At 43.7% G+C, this 21,290-nt stretch overlaps 3 protein-coding genes across 3 annotated transcripts in view; 1 reads left to right on the top strand and 2 right to left on the bottom strand.

Annotated features, from left to right (window-relative positions):
• PEX14 (peroxisomal biogenesis factor 14) overlaps positions 1 to 10,473 on the bottom strand; it is a 74,530-nt gene extending 64,057 nt beyond the window's left edge. The window contains exons 1-2 of the mRNA XM_088536167.1: positions 10,390 to 10,473; positions 3,740 to 3,787 (exon numbers count right to left, since the gene is read on the bottom strand). Of these exons, the coding sequence (XP_088392293.1) occupies positions 3,740 to 3,787; positions 10,390 to 10,425 (84 nt within the window). The 5' untranslated portion in view covers positions 10,426 to 10,473. The remainder of the gene's footprint in view (positions 1 to 3,739; positions 3,788 to 10,389) is intronic.
• Positions 10,474 to 11,654: 1,181 nt separating this feature from the next.
• DFFA (DNA fragmentation factor subunit alpha) lies at positions 11,655 to 14,394 on the top strand. Its single transcript, XM_088536142.1, has 6 exons — positions 11,655 to 11,748; positions 11,828 to 11,983; positions 12,068 to 12,198; positions 12,527 to 12,716; positions 13,045 to 13,199; positions 13,867 to 14,394. The coding sequence occupies exons 1-6, from the start codon at positions 11,655 to 11,657 to the stop codon at positions 14,068 to 14,070; spliced, it is 930 nt and encodes a 309-aa protein (XP_088392268.1). The 3' UTR covers positions 14,071 to 14,394.
• A 3,386-nt stretch (positions 14,395 to 17,780) lies between these two features.
• CENPS (centromere protein S) lies at positions 17,781 to 20,736 on the bottom strand. The gene is made up of 5 exons (XM_088536226.1): positions 20,680 to 20,736; positions 20,285 to 20,408; positions 19,741 to 19,774; positions 19,018 to 19,084; positions 17,781 to 18,297 (listed from the first exon to the last, which is right to left on the bottom strand). The coding sequence occupies exons 1-5, from the start codon at positions 20,719 to 20,721 to the stop codon at positions 18,154 to 18,156; spliced, it is 411 nt and encodes a 136-aa protein (XP_088392352.1). The 5' UTR covers positions 20,722 to 20,736; the 3' UTR covers positions 17,781 to 18,153.
• Between the last annotated feature and the right edge of the window lie 554 nt (positions 20,737 to 21,290).

The raw sequence follows: 21,290 nt of genomic DNA on the forward strand, positions 1-21,290 counted from the left end.
AAAAACCATAAGGGCTCTAGCGCATACCAACAAATTCTACATGAATTGCCTTGGAGACAGTAATACTACTTTTTACCTTGTACCTCTCAACTACCTGTAAAGAGAAGAAACAAAATGAGCACATTTCAGTGCTAAATGTTATCATCTGCAATAAGAAACAGAGAGAAACAGTGCACACAAAAATAAAATAAAAGTTAAATGACTCTGCAAAAGAAAATACCCTGTTTCTCACACTATCACTTAGAGGCTTTGCAGCTCAGTACAAAACCAAGAGAGTGATTTATATTTACAACTAACACTTTCATATTTACAACTCATACTTCCAGATACTAAGCACTAGCAAGGGAATAAGTATGTTTTGTGGCAGAAAAAGAAAACAAGCAATATGTAGGAAGATCTCACTTATAAGCTTTGCTCCTTTAGGTTTTCCCTCCAACCCAAGCTCATGTTAGGGTCATTCATATGTATTACCTTCATGAAGTAATTTAGGCTGCAGAAGAAGCAAAGTTCACCAGCAAACATACTCAAGCTATTGAAAGCATCTCCAAAGCAGCATAGTGTATTTAAAAAGCTGCAAGACACTACTAGGGAGGGGAAAAAAGGAAAAAAGAGGAGGAGGGGGAAAGAGAGTCATTAGATTACAGCAAAAGAGAGACCAGAGAAATCAAACCAAAAAAAGATTCAAAGGAAGAAAAAGGGGAATTTCTAATGTTTCAACATCATGGAAAGAGGCTTTGTCTACATCTTTTTACAAGTGCCAGGACTTTGCTTTGAGTGGCTGCAAAAAGACAAATTCCAATGACACATGTGTTCAGAGGGTTATGGGAGGTAGCTGCACATACGAAACCTGGAGTAGCAGAAAGGGACGCGGCAGTGTTCACTAATAAGCTGGACTCAAGGAGAGGCTGATCTCGCACTGACGATGACAAACGTGGCTGTAAACAGCAGCGGAGCGAGATGCTGACACTCTGCTAACACAAGGTTACACTTCCCACTATGGAACTACACGGCAAATTTTAATGGGCCAAGACCGACAGCTAGGGAAATGAGTGTCCGCTCTCTGCTGCAAAAAATTATAGCTTTTCCCATCCCCCTCTAACTCATTCTCCATTGTCAGTGCTATAACACAATGACCTCTCATTTGGGAATATTTTTCAATTGGGACAGTTTATTGTAAGGACACTGGGTGACTTAAGGGATTAACAGCATGAACACAGAGTCCCTTATCTCCAGTTGCATATCTGAAAGGACCACAGGTCACAATTAGGCTGAAACAACAGCGATGCAGAGCAATTAGGAGCGTGACAGGACTTTGTAGGGCTCTGCTCTGTAGGCCTCCGTAAGGGCCTAGACATGTGCAGCAAGGTGTGCTCCAAAGACCCATAACACAGAACAGGATATGACACGTCTGCATCTAGTTGCACGATCTTGCAAAATGCTTAAGTCCTCCTGCAAGCAACCAGAAACCCCTGCCTTCTCCTCGCTTCCTGTTCCCCTATAGCAAGGGTCTATAAGGGCACCGGCTGTACAGAAGACATTGCCATTGAGCACAGAGCAGAAAGCATTTAGCACCTTATAGGATCGCGTTCATTAAAATCACAAATGAAATATGACCAGTTTGATCATTTCATGACATTTGCTGACACAGCATAAGATGATTTAATTCTGTTTTTTTTTCTCATACTTGTTCATAACACCACTAATACATTCCAAATGGAGGTCTCAATCCTGTGAAGTGCTGACACTCTCAGTCTCCTGTTCAAAGGGACTGTCAAAGAGAAGTCAGAGATGTGGAATTTCTTGACTCTCTTCTCCCTAGATTTCTCCTTCTGATTTTGCAAGTCTATGAAAACATATATTCTTCCTCAACTGCTTAGCATCAAATCTGAAGTCATCAATGATATACCTAAGGGCATGGCTTTCCCATATGGAGCCATTTGTTAGATTCATGCCATAGATGTCCTGGTGCTTCCGTAAACACTTTTACGACATGGCGCCATGTGCCTACAAGTCCAGTTTATGGACCCGAATCTGCCGCATGCATCAGAAGGGAGCATACATGGATCCTGGAACAGAGAAGCCACAGTAGTGCTGGAAGTCAGGTCATCTGGCTCGCAGAACCAAATCACTCATTTAATAATGCTTCTACATATACTCAGCTGGAAGCAATAATGACTCCTAAGCAAACGTGACAGAGACTGTGGGAGTTTAGTGTAAAAGTATAATGGAAAAATAAGCAGAAAGACTCTACCTTTCAAACGGCTCTAACCAGCTCACATGCAAGATCCTCCATTGTGAAAATGAAGTTTATTTTGGACTTCTTTACATTTATAAAAATGTGTACACATGTGCATATTTGTGTATAGGTATATATACCCATATAGAAAGATATTCAAATGCTAAGTGTTTCCTCCGAGCAATTATTCAGCTGTATGTACAGAACGTATTTATTAAATCAAAAGTCATGTTACAATCTGCCTTGAGAAAGAGAATGAAGAGTGGCACAGGTTGTCATGATGTGCAGCCTGCTATGAGCTTCCTAAGGAAGGGAAAAACAAAACCTAAGAAATCGATCACAAAGCACATGGTGTCAGTAACAACTTTCAGTGAATCAGCACAGAGATGTCTATCCAATCGGTGTATTAAAACTAGATGGCTTTTTTTCATTGCAGAGCTTAGCAGAATGAATGAACAGCACTGTCATTATATACTTTTTACTGACCATTCCCACTCACTCAGTTTTTACGCACATATTCCTCTTTCAAAAATGACTCCCTGCATTCTCCAAATAGAGTTACAAGGCAAAAATGCTTTGATGTGACTAGTGCCACACCCTTACAGAACGTACTTGATTCTTGTCCTGCACTCCTCAGTCACTGACATCTCTCACTGAAAGCAGCTTGTGTTCATTATGATGACCAAAGGAAAGCCAGAGAAAGAACTCAGTGAAGAGATAACATGTTTAGGATAGTACAAGGACTACAAATTTTGGCAAGGTTTTGATCGAGTTGTACATGGTTTGTGAGGAAAGAAAAAAAAAAAAAAAAAAAGGTTGTTTAGAAAAAAAAAATGCAGCTCAGGAGTCTGATGGCTTGATGGCTCAGTTCCCACCCTGCAGCTCCATAAAACATAACAGAGTTCTCTTAGTTATTCTCATACACAAAAAATCCTAGAGCTCTTTCCAAAACAGTTTGAGAGTCAAAACATCAGATCACATGCCCTGCCAGCTGCCAGACACTTCTAAACTCATGCTGAGTGTATCTGAAAATCAAGACGGCTTGAAATGAGGTCTCTGCACAGCAGAGCTCATTTTATCAGTCATTAGCCTTAAAAAGTTCAGTTCAAATTATACCACACAGATCCTTCTTGAGACACTTTACTAATAAAATAAGCACTGACCAGCAGTATACATTGCACACATTTAGGCCAGACAGATCCTGCTCAAAGACAACACACTGCTTGGATAAGCTCAGAGCCCTGGGTAACCCATGTCTAACCCCCTGAAAAGGTAGGAAGGTAGGAGGTGATGGCTACAGGTAAGATTTCAAAAGTCATTAAGCAGGAGAACATGATACACCTAAACCTTTTGAACCAAACAGCAATTCCTTAGGAAATTTTCCTTAGGAAAAAACAAACGAACAAAAAGGATGCAAAATGACGTTGCAAAGAGCATGGCTCGTGTATTAACTTATCTGAAAAAAAAAAAAAAAGGCAATATCCTGCATCTTGAAAAACTCACCAGTGGCTCCCGAGATGCTGCATTTTCATTTGCAGGGCAGGAACCAGGCTGCAAAACAAAAATAAGAGTGAGGTTATATTGCCACCTGATGGACATAATTAGAAATGTTTCTGTGTTAAGACCATACATCATCTGAGTAGGATTTGAACAGACATACTTGGTTCCTGACATCAGTAGCAGTTCTCTGATGGACTGAAGACAAAAAGGTCCAGATCACCGGGGAAATTAGTTCCAGCAGTCCCCACTTAAACCAACAGAATTCCCAGAATCAGGAGAACTTGCTCTAAGAAGACACTAGTTAAGTGCCAGAGGAACTACAGAGATGTCCCGAGAGACATGTTTATCTTAACTCTAACTCTGAAACACGTGCTGCACTGAACAAACACTGTATGAAGCTGGAACTCCCTCCACTTAACTCCTGATTGCAACATTTGTCACTTTATATGACATTAGACAGGACATTTCATCACATATGAAATGAGGAGAATAACCACCCTGCATCATAAGGATCTGATGAGTAAGTGATGTCTGCAAAGAACTTCGAGACACTTAAGGGAAGAAATAATGAAAAAGCCCACAGTATTGCTATTAAACTGGATGCAAAAGCACCACACTCAAACTCTGTGGTTTATTTTCTCCTCTGGAGAAGTGCTGAATCTGATGCTGGACATCTCACGTTTCTGATAACCAGCAGAGCATCCTATGCTTTTTGCACTATTCTTCCGAAGATTAAAACACTGGCGATTTAACTAAACCTCACAACATCTTAGAAACATTAGTTAAAATTGCACCATTCTTGTTTGCCACAAAGAATTAAGAGACTGAATTTCAAGGACGATGCTGAACGCCTAGGAAGGGCTTATTAAGGTAGGACAGTAAGCCAAAATTAAACCAGATCTAAAATTTGGGTGCTCGCATTCTCCAAGTTCACCTATTGATCACATTCACTCACTGAGGAAAGAATAGCTCTCTAGCAGAGCTCCATGTTTCACCAGAATTAGACTCTCTGAGCTTCTCTTCACTGCTGAAAATAGCCAAGTTTGGTCTCTGTGTATCTACCATGTAAGCTCTCACAAGGTAGAAACACTTACTTTTGTGCCACTTTACCACAAATATTTACCTTGATCAACAATCTACTTTCAAATGGAATTCATACGATGTTAAGATTGCCTAAACTATGTTGCCTTCTCTGTGTATTTCATCTTAGGAGAGCTGTCACATACTGTTTAACCCTGTTAATAAAAAAATGCATTTTTACTAGTAATGAAGACAAGTTTTGAGGCTGAAGGAAAGGGAGGCCTCTTCACTGAGCACGGAAAAGGCTAAAATTTCCCAGAAATACCATAAAATCCTTAAGAGACCTTATGTCCTTCAGTTGTAGGAGTCACTTTCATGCACCTTTAAACTATCTCAAGATTTTACGATCTGCAAAACACTCAAGAAATATAAATAGAAGTATTTACCACAAGAGGGTGCCAGTCACTTGAATATCCTCCATCCTCAGCTATGTCCAGATACTTATGCGCCATTACCAAGGTGATGCTAGATCCCACAGCTGGGCAGTGGTTCTTTAGGGAGCCCCCATGGGACGTCATGCAGCCATCACCATTTTTGTTACCCTGTAGTGTATCTGCTAAAATTCAGCACTAACCACCATAGACTACACATCTCCAGAAAGTTCCCAGAGCATCCTAAGCAGTAGAGCTTGTATGTTCTGCTCCTGAAACTAAGCTGGTATTTGTGGACAGCCAGTCCACACAATACTTGGTCAGTTTGGGAGATTGCCCAATGAAGAACTGGTCCTGTGAGAAAACATTTACTACATCAATAGATATGAGCCTTGATCCTGAAGATATATATCCCAACATTGTACTTGACACATCTACTTGTACATAGCCTGATGACATACATCTGATTAGCTGGACAGTTTATGGCTGTATTGGCCAAAGCTGCAATGATTTTAAATGCAAGGAGAGACATACATTTTCCTTCCAGCAAAATTTCTAAGTACAAGGTGTAATGCAACAGCTAAGGAACTAGTATTATAAGGCAAGGTACAATAACCCTCCAGATCACGGTAGCTATGAGACCAGTCAGCAAAGAATTCATGCTTTCCATGTGATGGCTGTTCAATAGCCCGTATGTAATGGAAACAACGGATACCATGATACAGAGACCAAGTATTTCTATCACAAACTATGCTTTAAGGCAGACGCAGCAAAGAATCTAGAGGATAAACAGTCAAGAGCTACAGGCAGGTGCGGAGCAAAATTTGTCCATATATTGGCTAACGCTGCAACTATAGAAATAATCTCTGGATCGACAAATCAGCCATATTGCAATATCTTTAAAAATCCATTTAATTTCTTCCTCACATGAAAAAAAAAAAAATGCAGCACAAGTGAGTATAATGAAGCTTAAGAAATAAAGGGAGTAACATGGGGTCTCTGTGTCTCTCGCTCATGTAACACAACCAAGGTGCTGGAGTACCAGTGCATTCCATTCACATCCACCTCTCCTTTCTCAGTCCCTTGCATCAAAATCAAATGTGACCTGCCTTTAGTATGGTGAGCCTTCCAAAATCATATAATAGACAATCTTGCAGATGGAAACCATTCTACCTATCTTGCCTTAGTGGCTGCACTACTGTTTTGGCATCAAGCCCAATTCAGCCATTGACCCTAATAATTTTGAGCCCTTTATGCCTCAGATGGACAAGCTTCATACTGACTTTTGGGTTACAGGAGTCTCAGCTTCTGCAGGTAATTATACAAATAATTAGGTATCATCTTGTGTCCCAAACCAAACAGCTTGTAAAATGTTAGACATGGATATCTAAATCAGCAACATTACTGCCAAGTATTTTTAAGTGTTTCAGTCTCTCTAACACCACAGGGATTCACAGACAAATGGAATACTGGAGGCCAGGGCTGCTGGCTTGCTGAGCCACCAACACTCACCAATGCACTGCCAAAGTATTCCTCATCAAAGAAACACATAGAATCAAGGTAAATTGGAAAAAAATTACTGTATTTACAGGCCATATCATACTCTTTCTCTTCTCTTATTTTTTTATTATTATTATTATTAGGAATATTCACAGAGAGACAAGATCCATCTGTTTTTTAGAGACATTGCTATAAGCAAAATGAAATATTTCAAAATTGCTAGTAGAAATGTTTATGGAGTTTTCTATAATTCTCTCTCTGCAAATCATTTAATTTAGTCTGCAGCACCCCCTCTTGCAATGCTTGAGGTAATATATTAATTCATGAGAAAAGAATATGAAGCTAAACAAAACAGACAATAAGCCAAAAGGAATCTGACACTCTCTTTTCTACAGCTGAACTAACTAGATTTCTGATAGGAAACATGATAGGAACCAAACATAAACATATGAAGCAAGGTAGCACTAGTAGTCCTATCCTTATGTTGAATGCACAATAACAAATAAAAAATCATCAGGGGTAGAAAGTAATTTTTTTACAACATTCCTTCAACATTTAGCATGTAATGAATGAGCACACCTTATTTTTATTCACACTGATATCAGTGCCAAAACTGCAAAGGCTGCATGAATGCACCGGAACACACATTTTGTTACACTAATAAAGATATATTCATTATTCGGTTTTGATTTTACTCTGGAATTGTCCCTTAGGTATGCATCTGCTGTTCTATGCATTCTCCACTTGGAGTTTACACCTTCTGTTTATGATCAGTCCTGCAAGGTCCTCTCAAATCTCATTCAACGCAACAGAATCTGAGAACCTTTAACACCTCTCAGGTCAGTTTCAAGATGACAATGTGTAACCAGTGTCACAGATGTACCCAAAGATGAAGGCTGGTGACACCATCACCAAGCATTAAGAGCCTTGAACAGCGGCAAAACTTCAGTCTTGATACAAGTGCACAGGGCTGAAAGTGGGGAAAGAGGGAATGCAAAATAGTGGGGCTGCTTCTTTCAGTGTGTGTGTGGAAGTGATGAGGATTAGTATGGCTGTTCTTCAGCTAAACTTGACATTGCCTCAAGCAAGGCAAATCGCCAGATGTGCCTTTTAAACAAGCTATGCCATTATCAAAAGTCATGACCAGCCAGGAGCCAAACAATGTTCAAGTAATTTGTGACTGCAGGAGAACCTACCATCTCTGCATATGACATAACAGCATCCAGCAAAAGAGGAGTTAACTCAGCATAACTTGCAGCAGCTTCAGACTGTCTTCCTCCTTCTCTGCCAGATAGATGGAAAAGAGTCTCTGTATTGAAAAATTACTTTCCAGCAGCCTGCATGCACAATAAAGTATTCTGTCTTCCTCAAATGATTCCTGACACAGAAGGACCATGTTTTACTGTGGAGACAGTGACAAAGTGGTTTTCCTGAAGCCCTTAAATTCTAAACCCAGGGGGTTCTCCTGCTACATTTATGACGCTTGCTAAAGATTAAAACTTTCCAAACATCAAGCTTTCTTTTGAGTTAAAACAACACTAAACAAATTAAAAAAAAAAGGGGGAAATGGGAGGATAGTATAACCAAACTCATGAGATCTCGATTGTTTCTTAGGAAAACACATTTGCCAGTTCACCAGATTTCTTCCTCTGTGTTGACCTATAATCAATAGTGTTGCAGTAAGCACTGCCCAACTGGCTTACAGATCAGTCTCAGGTTGTTTCAGGTTTCCTCCTTGGGAAGAGATTCACTCACAGCACGCAGAGCAGATCACAAGGCCTGAAGCTCCAGTTGTTATTGATGAAGGCATATGACCAACACAAAACCACCCAGTGAGCCCAAAGTGAGTTGCAAACTTGGCCTTTCATGATTTATGACAGGTATACTGTTAGAGTATGAATTTTAAACTTTTTATTTCAGTTTAGTTCAGTCTTGCTCACTATAAACTTAACTTCTTCAGTCCAAAATAAAACAATCCAGAAAGAAGCTCACAGTAATTTACTGAAAACATCAAAGATTTGAATGGCAGTGCCAAAAAACTTGCTAGTGACAAACTTTGTTCTTTCTTTCCCATTGCTGAAATATCTAACCTTTTACCTCCTGCCCACTCTCTGGCCCCCTCAGGGATGATTTGACAAAAGTCCACAGAGTCTAGCAGAGACACTGGTGAGATGAAAAGGAAAGACATTCACTAAAATGCAGGCAGAGTTTGCAGTGAAACTGATCATGAGCAAGACAGTACAACTGCCTGGGAACCTACATTGTATCCAGCTCCACTAAGTTTTCACTTTTCCCTCCCTCTGCCACCCATTTCGGGTTCCAGTTAAAAAAATCAGTGCTGTTTTTAGTGTTTCTTGAGAGCACATCCAAATCTGTGACCTCACATGTCCCACTAACTCTTCACACAGTTTTTCCACAATGTTTACACTGTGCCTGTTATTGTTTGCCCTTTTACACAGTTGATTCAAGAAGATTCTTTCTCCCTTGTTGTTCCTTTTGAATATGACAGTCTTCCCATGACAACAGTTTGTCTAATTGGTACTTCCTTGAATTTTCCATACAGTCCCCAAAATAAAAACACACCTGGGACACTGCCTAGGGACTTAGCCTAAATAGCTCTTCCAGCCAGAACAGCAATGGGCTATTGCTTGGTGCATTGTGCCTCATATCAGTTCATGCTGCCATGCAAGGCAGAAAGTCAAATTACAAAACCAGTTCCAATGAGATACAAAGCTCTGCGATGACTCCAAAGTACACGGAGTCAAAAACTGTGCAGCGAACTCACAAACTGGCTACCTAGGATGCCCTGGTCCTCCCCAAAAGGCACTGGTTGGAAGGAAGCAACACAGTATCACTTGGAAAGGGGGCTGCTTGCAGATCCTCCTGCTTCAAGCCGGCCAAAGGCCTTGCCTGCAGCATACCAGGGCAGCCGCAGCTCTGCCCACCACAGACCCTCGGGGAAGCAGGGAAAAGGGATGAGTGCCACATACATCCTGCAGAGCTTCTGTCCCCGGCCTCTTCGGTGCTGCTGCACGTTCTCACTGCTGCACGGGGGAATGGGGAAAGTCGCGGCTGCATCAGCGGCAGGAACCCCGCCGCGAGCGACCACTGGAACGGCCGAGCACGCGCCCCCTCCACAAGTGACCGTTGGGGCTGCAGCGCACGCGCCCCCTCCACAAGTGACCGTTGGGGCTGCAGCGCACGCGCCCCCTCCACAAGTGACCGTTGGGGCTGCAGCGCACGCGCCCCCTCAGAACGAGCGGCCGTTGGGGCTGCAGCGCACGCGCCCCCTCCACAACTGACCGTTGGGGCTGCAGCGCACGCGCCCCCTCACAGCTAGCGGCCGTTGGGGCTGCCTGCCGCGCACGCGCCCCCTCCACAAGTAACCGTTGGGGCTGCAGCGCACGCGCCCCCTCCACAACCGACCGTTGGGGCTGCGGCGCACGCGCCCCCTCACAGCGAGGAGCCGTTGGAGCGGCCAAGCACGCGCCCCCTCCACAACTGACCGTTGGGGCCGTTGGCGGCGGCGCCCCCTGTCCCCGCCCGCGTGGACGGGGCGGCGGAGCGGCCCGGCGCGCGCCCCCGAGCGCAGCAGGCGCGGGGGGAGCGTCCGCACGGCGCAGCCGCCCCCCCTCGCCCTCTCCCCTGGGGGCGCCCCCCGCCCGGCCCCGGCCGCCCGGGCACGGCGCTGGCCCCGGCTACCTGGCTGGGCTGCTCTGCTTGCTCCGAGGAGGCCATCTTCCCAGGCCCGGCTAATCCATCCACGCCCAACCGATGGAACGCCCTCACCTCCCGTCCCCCCGCGCCTCGCGTGGCCCCCTGCCTCGCGCTCCAGGCAGAGCGAATCGAACTCAGGCGCATCGATGCGCCTGGCTGAGCGACTCCTGCGATGAGTTTCCGGCCTCTGCAACCTCCTGGCCTAGGATTCGGGGCGAGTTCGAGAGCATTAGACGCCCTGAGTGTGAAACCCTTTGGGCTGCAGAGCTAACTGGCACTGGGGGCCCAAAGGTCATTCCCAGGAGCGGGGCATGGGTGTCCACGGGGGGGGGTCAGTCCTGCTTTTTTGTGAAGGGAATGTGGGTCAACTGGATGGATTTCAAGAATAAGGCGTAGGGATCATCCCTAGGGTGATGATTTAGCAGCTCAGTAGCTTGGCGGGAGGACAGTGAAGTTCATCCCCTGCCGTGTCACGCATTGACAAAACGTGCCTTGATTTCAGCAGTGCAGTGGCAGCCCCTGGCATGTGACTTCCTCAGTCTCGTTTGTGAGTGTAACTATTTGTTATTCATTATTATTTGACTGTGACAGCTCCCAGAATTGCGCGGGGTGCTAAGAGGCACAAGTAATGGCCCTGCTTTTGCAAGCGCCTGTGCCAGTGACTCACTGTATCCAGGGCCAATTGCACAGGGAGCGCCTGTTCACATCTGCCTGCAGCGATCCCGCCTGGACGGGGCCAGTCTGATACACACCCCCGCAGATTTATTGCATGCCAGTGTTTTTCCCAGTCCTATTACAATTTTACAATCCATATATCTGCCTGCAAAAAGGTTACATTATTTGAGTTTACCTCAGTCTTCCATTATGCATATTTGGATTATTTAAACATTGTTATTGTTTTGCCGGTAATTAAAAGAGCTGCCAACACTTGACAACGTTTTTTTTCCTCTTGCTTTTGCAAATCCTTGGACCTCAAGCTCTGCCATAGAGACAATCTCTAAGAAAAAACCTAATTTCCAGGGTGACTCAAAGGTCATGGTATGCACAACTTAGCGAATCGCAACCCACATGCAAAAGCACGTTTTTTAAAAAGTTAAAAACTAGCAGCAAAGGGATCTTCTCGGGACGGGGGCTCCCCTCGGGGCGGCGCTGCCTGCTCTCGGGTGGATTGAATCCCCGGGGACGCGGCCGAGGCGGCGGCGCCTTTAAGGGGCCTGCTCCCGGCATGCGGCGCGGGGCGGCGGGCGGCCATGGCGGCGCTGAAGCGCTGCACGGTGCGGCGGAGCGGCGCGCGCCGCCAGCTCGGCGTGGCCGCCGCCAGCCTGCGCGAGCTGCGCGACAAGGGTGAGCGCCGGGCGCGGGCGGGCGGCGGTGCCCGTGCCCCCGCGCCCGCCTCGGCAGCGTCTCTCGTGCCGCCCCGCAGCTGGCCGCCTCCTGGGCTGCGGCGCGCAGCCCGTGACGCTGGTGCTGGCCGAGGACGGCACCGTGGTGGAGGACGAGGACTACTTCTCGCTGCTGCCCGCCGACACCGCCTTCGTGGCGCTGGCGCAGGGCGAGCGCTGGAGCGGCGCGAGCGCAGGTACCGCCGCGGCGGGCGGGAGCGCGGCCCGCGCGGGGAGCCGCGGCTCAGCCCCGCGCGCTCCCCGCGGCTCCTCCGCGGCAGGCGGCGGCTCGGGAGGGCTCTCGGCGTCGCTGGATGAGGTGGACAGCGCTGCGGAGAGGTGGCGGCAGCTGGCCGGGCGCCTGAGGCACGACCTGTCCAGCGTCATCCTCATGTCGGAAGGCGACCTCCAGGTACGGCGCAGGACTCCCCGTCTGCGCCCAGGTTTTCCTTCATGTGTTGCCATTAACAAGGGTATGTTGATTGCTAGGGGTTTCCAGGATTTCTCTTCTAAGTCCACATGATTTCCTACCTTCCTGAATGCTTTTTTTGGCTGCTGGTAAAGAGTGCTGGCTGGTGGAGCACCACTACAGCCCCTCGTACCCAGACCAGCTTGCTGTGACATGAAGGAAACCTGCCCCTTCCATGAGGCAGAGGCTCTGTGTCACTCAGAGCTTGTTGTCCATATCGTAGTCAGTGTGACTAAGCCCGGCAACAGGAGCCCTCATGTTGTTTTTTAAGGTGCTTATTGATGTACCACCTTCGGACCTGGCAGAGGAACTTGAACAAAGTCAAACTCAAGTCCAAGCTTTGCAGGACACCCTGCAGCAGGTGCTGGACCGGCGAGAAGAAGAACGCCAGTCGAGGCAGCTCCTGGAACTCTACCTACAGGCCTTGAAAAAGGAGGAGAGTATCCTCAGCAAAGGAGCAGGTGAGGGAGCAGGAAGCTGCTGGAGAAGGAGCTTGTCAATAAAAAAGGGCAGGGGAAGGGCATCTATTCATGCTGATGTACTGGCTGACGAGCATTATTCTCTCTCTGGGTACTTTCTTTAGGAGTACTTTCACTGCAGTGTCCCACTTAGCTAAAAAGACCAGGGAAAAGCTTAACTTATGTAGTAAACTTTACTATTTTGGGTTTCCAAAGCTTTGGAGGCTGCATTTCAACACTCACACATCTTGGTAATCTCAAAAATAAACATGGGACAGAAGAGTTGCCTGAACTGCTTTATTTCACAGGCTGTGACTCTGCTACTTTTTAGAATCTGAGACTGAATCAAGAAAGGAGATGGATGTGGTTGACACAGGTGCCAGCAGTACAGGCGTTTTGGCCAAAACGGCACTCAGTGACCAGACCCTTGCTGCCCTGAAAGGGAAACCTGCCCCAGAACTCTGCTTGGACAGTCAAGACTTAGAGGTGGGTGAGAAACCACCACCTTCTGGCACTCCTTCCAGAGAGAGGTTATGAGGGAAGTTGTCCTTGCCTCTGGAAGCTCTGCTACCTACTCTTGATATCTCAAAATGATGAGATCTAGTTTGTTTCTGTATTTCAGTAATCCCTTTCCCCTGCTTGAAGCATCCTCCCTCTGTAGCATGCTGCTGACACTCTGCCAAGTACTCGTATTCATCCCCTGAAAAGCTACAAGAATCTTGATCTTTGCCACATCTTCAGCTGTCTCATCATTTCCAAATCAAAGACTGCCAAAGTCAGTATAAATGAATCCATAATTTAGAAAGGAAAAAGTCTTCTTAAGTTTTAACCATTAAAAGTGGTATTTTTCTTTTTTCCCCTGTTGCTGTGATCTTGCTACTGTAGCTTTTCTGTGTTACTGAAACCGAGTAACTGTTTTCTGTTCATTTGTTGTACATCCGAATATGTCTTCAAGCTTTAACTGGCTTTAAATGTTGGTAACATCTATTTATAAAAACAAACAAAACACTGTAGCCCAAATGATAGAAAATGTGAGCCAGGATGTCATTCTAAGCCACTATTAAATAGATATCTCATTACTTCTCTTAATGTCAATAGAGGGGTTAGTGGTGGAGGAGGATCAGTAGAAGATTAAAAATCTGTCTCATTACAGCTGGTTGTCAAGGAAGACACAGAAGCCCTGGCCTCGTCGCTAAGCTGGGACAAGCAGAAAGCTGAAGCTCTGCAGCAAGCCTGTGATCAGGAGCTCTCTAAGCGACTACAACAAGTGCAGACTCTGCATTCCCTTAGGAGTGTATCAAAGGGCAAGAAAACACTCCCTTGGGGAGACTGGCCTAGTTCAAAACGCAAAAAATAGGCTGTGCAGCCCTGCTTCGAGTGTCGAGGAAATAAAAGTCCCTCTGGCATTAGGACCAACACAAGCAAGTTATGTCCTGGGAACCACAGTTTGCTGGTCATACTGTAGTCTGGCTGTAGACAACTAAAATCTGGACATTGTCCTGAGGCTTAAACTCCTATGATGACTCAAATCATGTGTAACCAAAGGGATTCTAACTTTTTTGCAGAATACTAGAACAATGGTATTGCTAAGCATAGCAGGCAAAAGTTCAGCTCTGAATACGTGGTTGTGAGCCAGAAACTTCCCTCTGATAATGCTGGATCTATCTGCCGAAGCCTCAGGCAATTTGCCAACCTTGTCTTCCTTTACAATGAAATGATGGGGAAATATTTACCTCAGAGGGACAGTGAGGCACAGTTAATTAGGAAGAAGGCATCTTGAGGATTCCTTTGTGAACACACACCACTCATTTTTTAGCAAGGCCTATGACTGGCTGTACTTAAACTCCCAGTGGGTGGGGGTGGTGGGGTGGTTGTTGTGGTTGTTTGGTGTTTTTTTTTTTTTTTTTTTTTTTGGCCAGTTGCTGTCTGGCTCTGAGCTCCAATCTGGAATCGAGGAAGTTGAATTTTTATGCTAATTTCATCAGTGAAAGTAAAATTGAAACCTTCAACTTCTTTGCTGTTTCTGCAAGGTACCCCTGCTTCTTTGGTATAGTACAAGCACTAATAAATCTAAAATAGAGCAACAGTGGAAGTGCTTGTTTTGAAGGGCTCGGGCATAAGTCTCCTCTTAGGCCTATCTGTATTCCTGTCTTAATCATTGACACAGTGATCATGATGCTTCTTGTACTAACGGGCTTTTAGAATTGAAGTGGCTTTTCTAATGTCATTAAAAGAGTTTTACCATATTGTTGGACTAGTCTTGATATTCTCACAGCTACTATGGTTAAAGAATATGGTGATAAGTACAAGATTACAAGGAAAGAAGGAGAAGTTGTATTTTACTCATGTTTGCTTAAATAGAAGTACTCTGCCTTTAACCTTTCCAAAGATATTATTTAGGTATGGCACATGTTCATATTGGTGATGCTACACCAGAGCTCTCACTTAACTTCCAAACCCCCCAAATCCCTCTTCCTGCAAGAACAGAATATGTATACGGAATAATCTGAAGGGTGAGCTTAAAAAAAAAAAGTCAAGAGTTTTACCATGTGCTAATGTTTCTCCTAGCTTTACCTAAGCTCCACTGATTCATCATAACCTTAAATGCTGCAGAATGCCCATCAGTGTGTCCTGCTGCAGCAGGAATTTGGATAAAGTATTCTAGCTAAAGGATGGCATACTCAAATTTAACCTTCTGCCATAACCGCAATAAGCATTCTAACCAGTTCTAGTGCCCTTGCTCAAGGGAACAAAAATGTGGTCTATTCTCCACTGAATTACCCATGTGGAACTGACAGGAACTAGTGCTAGTTATGTAGCTCTGAACTTTAACAGGAACAGTGCAGGCTGTTAAGTACTACCCAGCAGTGTGGGGTGGGCAGGGGAGAGGCTTGCAGTCAACTGCTTGATTATTCTACTTTGCTAGAGCAAGTAAGTGCTTCTTACAATAGACACTCTCGCTTGTAATATTATAGGTTATGACAGGTAAAGAGGTTTCCTGCTGCTTTAAATAGCTACTTAAGATGTTTCTTCTATTACAAGCTTTTTTAAGTTCAAGGCTTTCTGAAATAGCACATTGGGCTGTACATTAGCAGTGTTTTTTGAAGCATGCTCTACTATGCTCTATGACACTAAATACAGTAGCTAGCAATTTGAGTGCACTGAGCAAAATAGCTGTCAGCGAGGTCTTTTTGTGACCTCACTTCTCAGCTTGCATTTACCATTCTTCCTATTGTAAACCCTTAATTCACATCTTGCTGAAACTGAAGTGCTTTTGCTTTTTTTTTTTTCTTCCAAAACTCAGCTTGGTGGAAACCTTGCTCGTATAAGAGGAAAGAAGGGTTTTACCTGTGGTTGTTTGATATATATGTAACATACCAGATAACTACTTTGATTCTGCATTAGGAATATTTAACTCACCTACTTGAAGACAAAATTTGAGATGGAGTCATGCAGACCATGCTGATCCTTCTGGTAGGAAAGCAGTGATGGTCCTTTCAATCTAGCCTTAAGGTAGAAAAAAAAAAAAAAAGAAAGCTTTCTGTGCTTTTTTTTTTTTCCCCTCCCCCCCCTTTTTTTTCTTGAAGAATTAGAGCTCTTCAGGTGCCTGTTAATCACTAAATATTGCAGTTCTTACTACACAATTATTATAAATGCTATCTTAAATGTGACACTGTTGATTGTTTCCCCCTTACTTCCTCTAAAATCATCAGCAGGATTAAATAACAGGCCCTCAGTCTTACACTTAATACTGTCGAGCTGTGGTGCAATTTAGTATTTTCCAATGCATAATGTTTACACAGAGGAAAAGGGAGTGAGAAAAGCTTAATTACAAAAAGAAGGGATTGGAGAACAGGTAAGAGCACTCACTGGTAAGTGTCTTGAAAGAGGCAGGTATTGCTGCAGCATCATAAAGCAAACCTTCAGTGGGGTACTATCTTAGTAAGGGGAGGAAAACCTAGAATTTGTTGGTATTTCTGGACTGCAAGTACATCTGTATCTTACTGTCTGACTAGGTCTGACAGCTTTACAGAAGCTTAATTCATCAGTCATCCTCTGAGGTAGAGATGGAGCTAAGGTGCTACTCTTTGTATCCATTTGTATGTAATACCTGACTCTACAAAGATCTATTACAGCCAACATCCTTCAAACCTCTCTACTGAAAAATGAGAGGTGATTAGCTAATAGGCCAGTAGATTTCAGTGCTGTATCTTAACCTGTAATTTCTATGAAAAATCATTTCTTAATGGTAATGGTCAAGTTTATATACTGCTTCTTGGATCTTTTTCAATAGTACAATCAATTGACAGAAACTGAGAAGTCCTAAAACACCCTAATTTAATGATTTTTTTAAACCTAACAGTTCAATTAACCTTGTGAATTGATTTTTTTTAAAAAAAGCATAGGCTTTATTATAGATCTTTAGATGATTATGTTACTGAGACTCAATTTAGTGCTAGAATCTCCTGCCTGGTAAAAAAAAGAGCTGCTGACACATCTAGTATTTCCACAACAAATGAGCACAAAGCACACCAGTAAACTAACTTTATCTTTCAGCCAGCACCTGCTAAACATACATAATGTATGTATGCATGTGGGTTTGAAGAGGAAGTGACAGTCGGAAATTTCGGACACGGATAACTTCTTCACAGAACAGAGCTAACAAACGTTGAGACATCTCTGTTTCTGACAAGTTGGTCTTACCTTAATGACTTCAAAGGAAAACTGGTCAGTTGTGTAACAGACGGACTTGGAAAATAGCTATGATGCTATCACAAGGTTTAAATGCTTCTACAAGCTTAGCAGTCCTCTGAATTTCAGTGAATTGTATCAGTTTTCATAAATATAAATATAAATAATTTTTTAAAATTAACCAGGACTTGGTAAGTCTGTGTCATTCCAGCAGAGGGCAGTGGTGATATATTTCAGAACACCCTTAAGGACACTGTATTACTTCAGTAAAGTTTGTCACGCACCCTGTTGAAAGAGAGGATGGTACACGAGCAATATCACAGGAGAAAGCGACAAAAAAAATTTAATTATCATAACAACGGGGGAAAAAAAAACCCTTAAAACACCTAAACAAACATATTAACAACAGAAGCAAGGAAGAGTCACACAATCAGTAGAGGAAGTGAATATCAGCATGGAGGGAGGTGGTGCACATATGGAAATTTTATGCTACGCAATAATGCTTTGCCCTAAATTCACTAGATAAAGGATTTGTTTTTTAATGACTTTTCTCTTAGTGAGCAATTTAAGTGATTTTCTTCTGTAAACTTTACTGAATTCTTATGGTCTTCAGTTTCGGAACTTAAACAAACAAATAACTTTAACCACATTCACCTAAAAGACTAAGTCTTCAATATTGCTGCTAACCTGCAAGAGCCTGCATAAGGCAGTAAGATAAGGTGATCACAGAAGTTCCTTGAAAGAAAAATCAGGCCATGTTGGAATCTTCACTTTCAACCACAGCTGCTTCTTGTTCTGCTGTCTTTGCTGTACTGGATTTCTTTTTCTTCCTTTCCTTTTGCTCCATGTTACTTGATACAATTTCTTCACTCCTCTGTGTGATATATTTTAGCTGAGAACAATAAAATAATCATCTTAACAAAGACTTCCTTTTTTTCATGTATCTTAAGAAAAATTAACTGGGCAAAATCTTATTACTATCTATCTGTTTAAAGTCCTTACAAGGCAGAGAAGTGCATTTTCTGTTTTTATGCCATGCTGAGTACAATTTTGGTAGTTAACAAGTATCATATAATGACAAGGATTTCCTCTTTGTGAAGGCACTGTACTCTTCTTCAAAAATAAGGATTTACAAGTAATGTCTGAAAGTATGAATGAATGGAAGTCCACTGGGATTTATATAGACCAACATTTGAGAGAATACAACAGTGCAAATCCTCAGCAGCTGGAGGAAGACTCAAGCTATACATGATTTTAAGTTAAAACAAAGAAACACAACATCAGGAAAAAAAATTACTTCCCCAATTGCCAGTGTTGCAACACATCTGCTGGTTATTGCATTTTTGTATTTGGAATCTCAGCAGCTGTACTGTAGTCAAACATTTTTTCTTGAATTGCAGTCAGATCTATGTCCCTTAGTGAGGCATAGCATCAAGAAGAAGATGAAAACCTAAACAAATTGCTGAGAACATCCATCAGGACAGTCTGGCCTATCTATCTTCAGTAAACCAGTGAAACAGTTGCTTCATCATTTACAGCCTTCAATCCCAGGCTCTTGAGAATTAACATGTTGATTTAAAAAGAATGCTGTGAGAAAATAAGTTAATCTCACCAGAGATCTGCTCCTTCTAGCCAAAAGTTTCACATCTTCTAAAGTGACTGTGCTTCGTTTCGCATGCCTGTATGAAATACAAAAATTAACCTTAATGTGTTTGCCAGCATTGGTTATGTGAGGCCTGAAGACATGTAATTGAGAACAATAACTAATAGGACTAAATAGGGACCCAGTAAACCAAATGTGCCTATTTATTCTAAATACAATACACAAAAGCCTTTTTACAAATGCATTTGTGCACAGCTCAATTCCCACACTTCCGCCCAGAAACACAGTAGAATTTAGAAGCCAGCACATCAAGCAGCATGACTTTTATTTCCAGTAGGCTGCTGGGTGAGTTTTGACTCAGAGCACCACACATCAATTCTTTAAAATATTCTCTTCCTTGGAGTAACCAGATGAAATGCTAGTAAACATCTGCCACTCCCATATCATCTGGTACCATTATCTAGAACCCATTTGACAATTATATGAAGTAATTAATTTAAGATAAGGAAAAACAGAGGGGATTGGTGGAGGGATGAGAGATTTCTCTGAAAAGTCATAAACAGAGAATTTTGGTGGTCTTGAAGGACAATGAAACCTTGACCTGTACTTCACAGATAGGCTAAAGAACCCTTTGAAATTGAATTATAAGAGATATTTTAAAGATTATCCAGTTGTTTGAATGGTGTGCACGAAAAGCAAACGTTTGTAACAATCCAGTGTTCCAGTACATACCTTGCAAACATTTCAAGATCTTTTGCAAAGTTTTCTGGATGAGAAAAAAAAAAAAAAAAGGAGATACGATGTATTTTAAAGTTCTTGGAATAGAAAAAGATGCCTATTACTTTTCTATTGCTATTTCTGAAGTCAAAAAATACAGCTCAGATGCATAACGCCTATTTAATTTTCAAATATTTCATAAAGAATATAGGAATGATGAGGCTGAAGAAGGGTGAATACATACCAACAAGCAAAAGGTCCAGTACTTTCTATGTAAGAACTGAAAGGATGTTCTTCATGCACAAGCCTCTACGCAAGATTATTAGCTAATAAATTCCTCCCCATACAAAACATTATCACATTAAATTATGCATTTAATCTCTCATCTTGAGACACTTCAATAACTCCTGATGTAGCAGGGACATACATTTGTGCTAGCGCATGTGAGAAACTTCAAACTAAATGATCAGTGATAACTAGTTCCTGCACTACTAAAAAAAAAAAAAAAAAATCACTCCCCAGCACTCGTTTTTGAACAGACACACACAGACTTCTGTACCGCACTGCCTGAAGGTGATCTCCGAAATGGCCGCAATGGTTTGCTTGCTGAACTGCAGCTCCTGCTCCTCCGCCACATCCTGGCACAGGCAGCCCACGGTGTAGTGAACTGCCGCCTTTAGCCTCTGCAACCACCCAAAGTGAGCACAGGTCAGTTGTCTACGGAGCCATTTGGCAGCATAAACCACAGCGGCGGTTTTAAAGGATACAACGTAAATTACTGTTCAAGTGCACAGACACCTTCCCCTCACCCCGCTCGGCCTCCAGCCGCACGGCGGCAAACGGGGTTCGGGACCCCGCGCAGCCGCCGCCGCCCCATTTTGTCCCTCCCGCGGCGGGGAGCGGCGCTGGCGGGAGGGAAGGAGGCGGGTGGTGGCGGCGGCGGCCCCGCCGTACCTGAACGAGCAGCTGCCGCTCCTCGCCGCCCGCCGCCTCCATGGCGCCGCCCGCGCCGTTTCCCGCCCAGCGCCGCGGGGCGGGGCCGCGCCGCCGCCATGTCGCGCACCGCCCCTCAGGGCGCAGCCGTCACGTAACGGCCGCCGCCAACCGCGGCGCAGCGGGGTTTGGCGGCAGTGCTAGCTCTAACACCGCATTCTGAGGAAAAAAAAAAAAAGAAAAAAAAAAGCTTTAATTTGAAACTAATCTTTTGCTAGTCAGACTGACATTCAGTAAATAACTAAGTAGCTGAGTACCTTAGCAGAAATAAATAGAGCAAAATTTAAAAATCAGAGCACAGCCCAAAATTTAGCATTTATGTTTTAGGAAAAAAAGGATCAAGTACCCAGCTGAAGTTTGACAAATCCTAGGATGATAGATGGTGGGGCAGAGGGAAAGGATATCGAATAATCAGGGTCAAGTGTGCATCCCACTACAGACATTTCAGTTGTCTCATGACAGGAAAAGGCAAAAAGGAGAGCGGGATGAGAAAAAGACTTAACAGAACACTGGTAACACAACAGTTAAAACTTGGGCATGGACCGGGAACTTAAGTCAGCACAAAATGGCTT

The sequence above is a fragment of the Tinamus guttatus genome, unplaced genomic scaffold (genome assembly GCF_059628265.1).
Source record: "Tinamus guttatus ecotype Peru unplaced genomic scaffold, ASM5962826v1 Tinamus_guttatus_pri_ptg000652l, whole genome shotgun sequence".
NCBI classification, from domain to species: domain Eukaryota; kingdom Metazoa; phylum Chordata; class Aves; order Tinamiformes; family Tinamidae; genus Tinamus; species Tinamus guttatus.

What these genes read in the sequence shown, in the direction of transcription:
- DFFA (XM_088536142.1), top strand. Translation starts at nt 11,655, where the DNA reads ATGGCGGCGCTGAAGCGCTGCACGGTGCGGCGGAGCGGCGCGCGCCGC. An exon ending in TATCCTCAGCAAAGGAGCAG is followed by an intron (nt 12,717 to 13,044) that starts GTGAGGGAGCAG and finishes GCTACTTTTTAG; the next exon opens with AATCTGAGACTGAATCAAGA. An exon ending in TGGACAGTCAAGACTTAGAG is followed by an intron (nt 13,200 to 13,866) that starts GTGGGTGAGAAA and finishes GTCTCATTACAG; the next exon opens with CTGGTTGTCAAGGAAGACAC.
- CENPS (XM_088536226.1), bottom strand. Translation starts at nt 20,721, where the DNA reads ATGGAGGCGGCGGGCGGCGAGGAGCGGCAGCTGCTCGTTCAG. An exon ending in GATCACCTTCAGGCAGTGCG is followed by an intron (nt 19,775 to 20,284) that starts GTACAGAAGTCT and finishes TTTCTCATCCAG; the next exon opens with AAAACTTTGCAAAAGATCTT. An exon ending in CTAGAAGGAGCAGATCTCTG is followed by an intron (nt 18,298 to 19,017) that starts GTGAGATTAACT and finishes TATTGTTCTCAG; the next exon opens with CTAAAATATATCACACAGAG.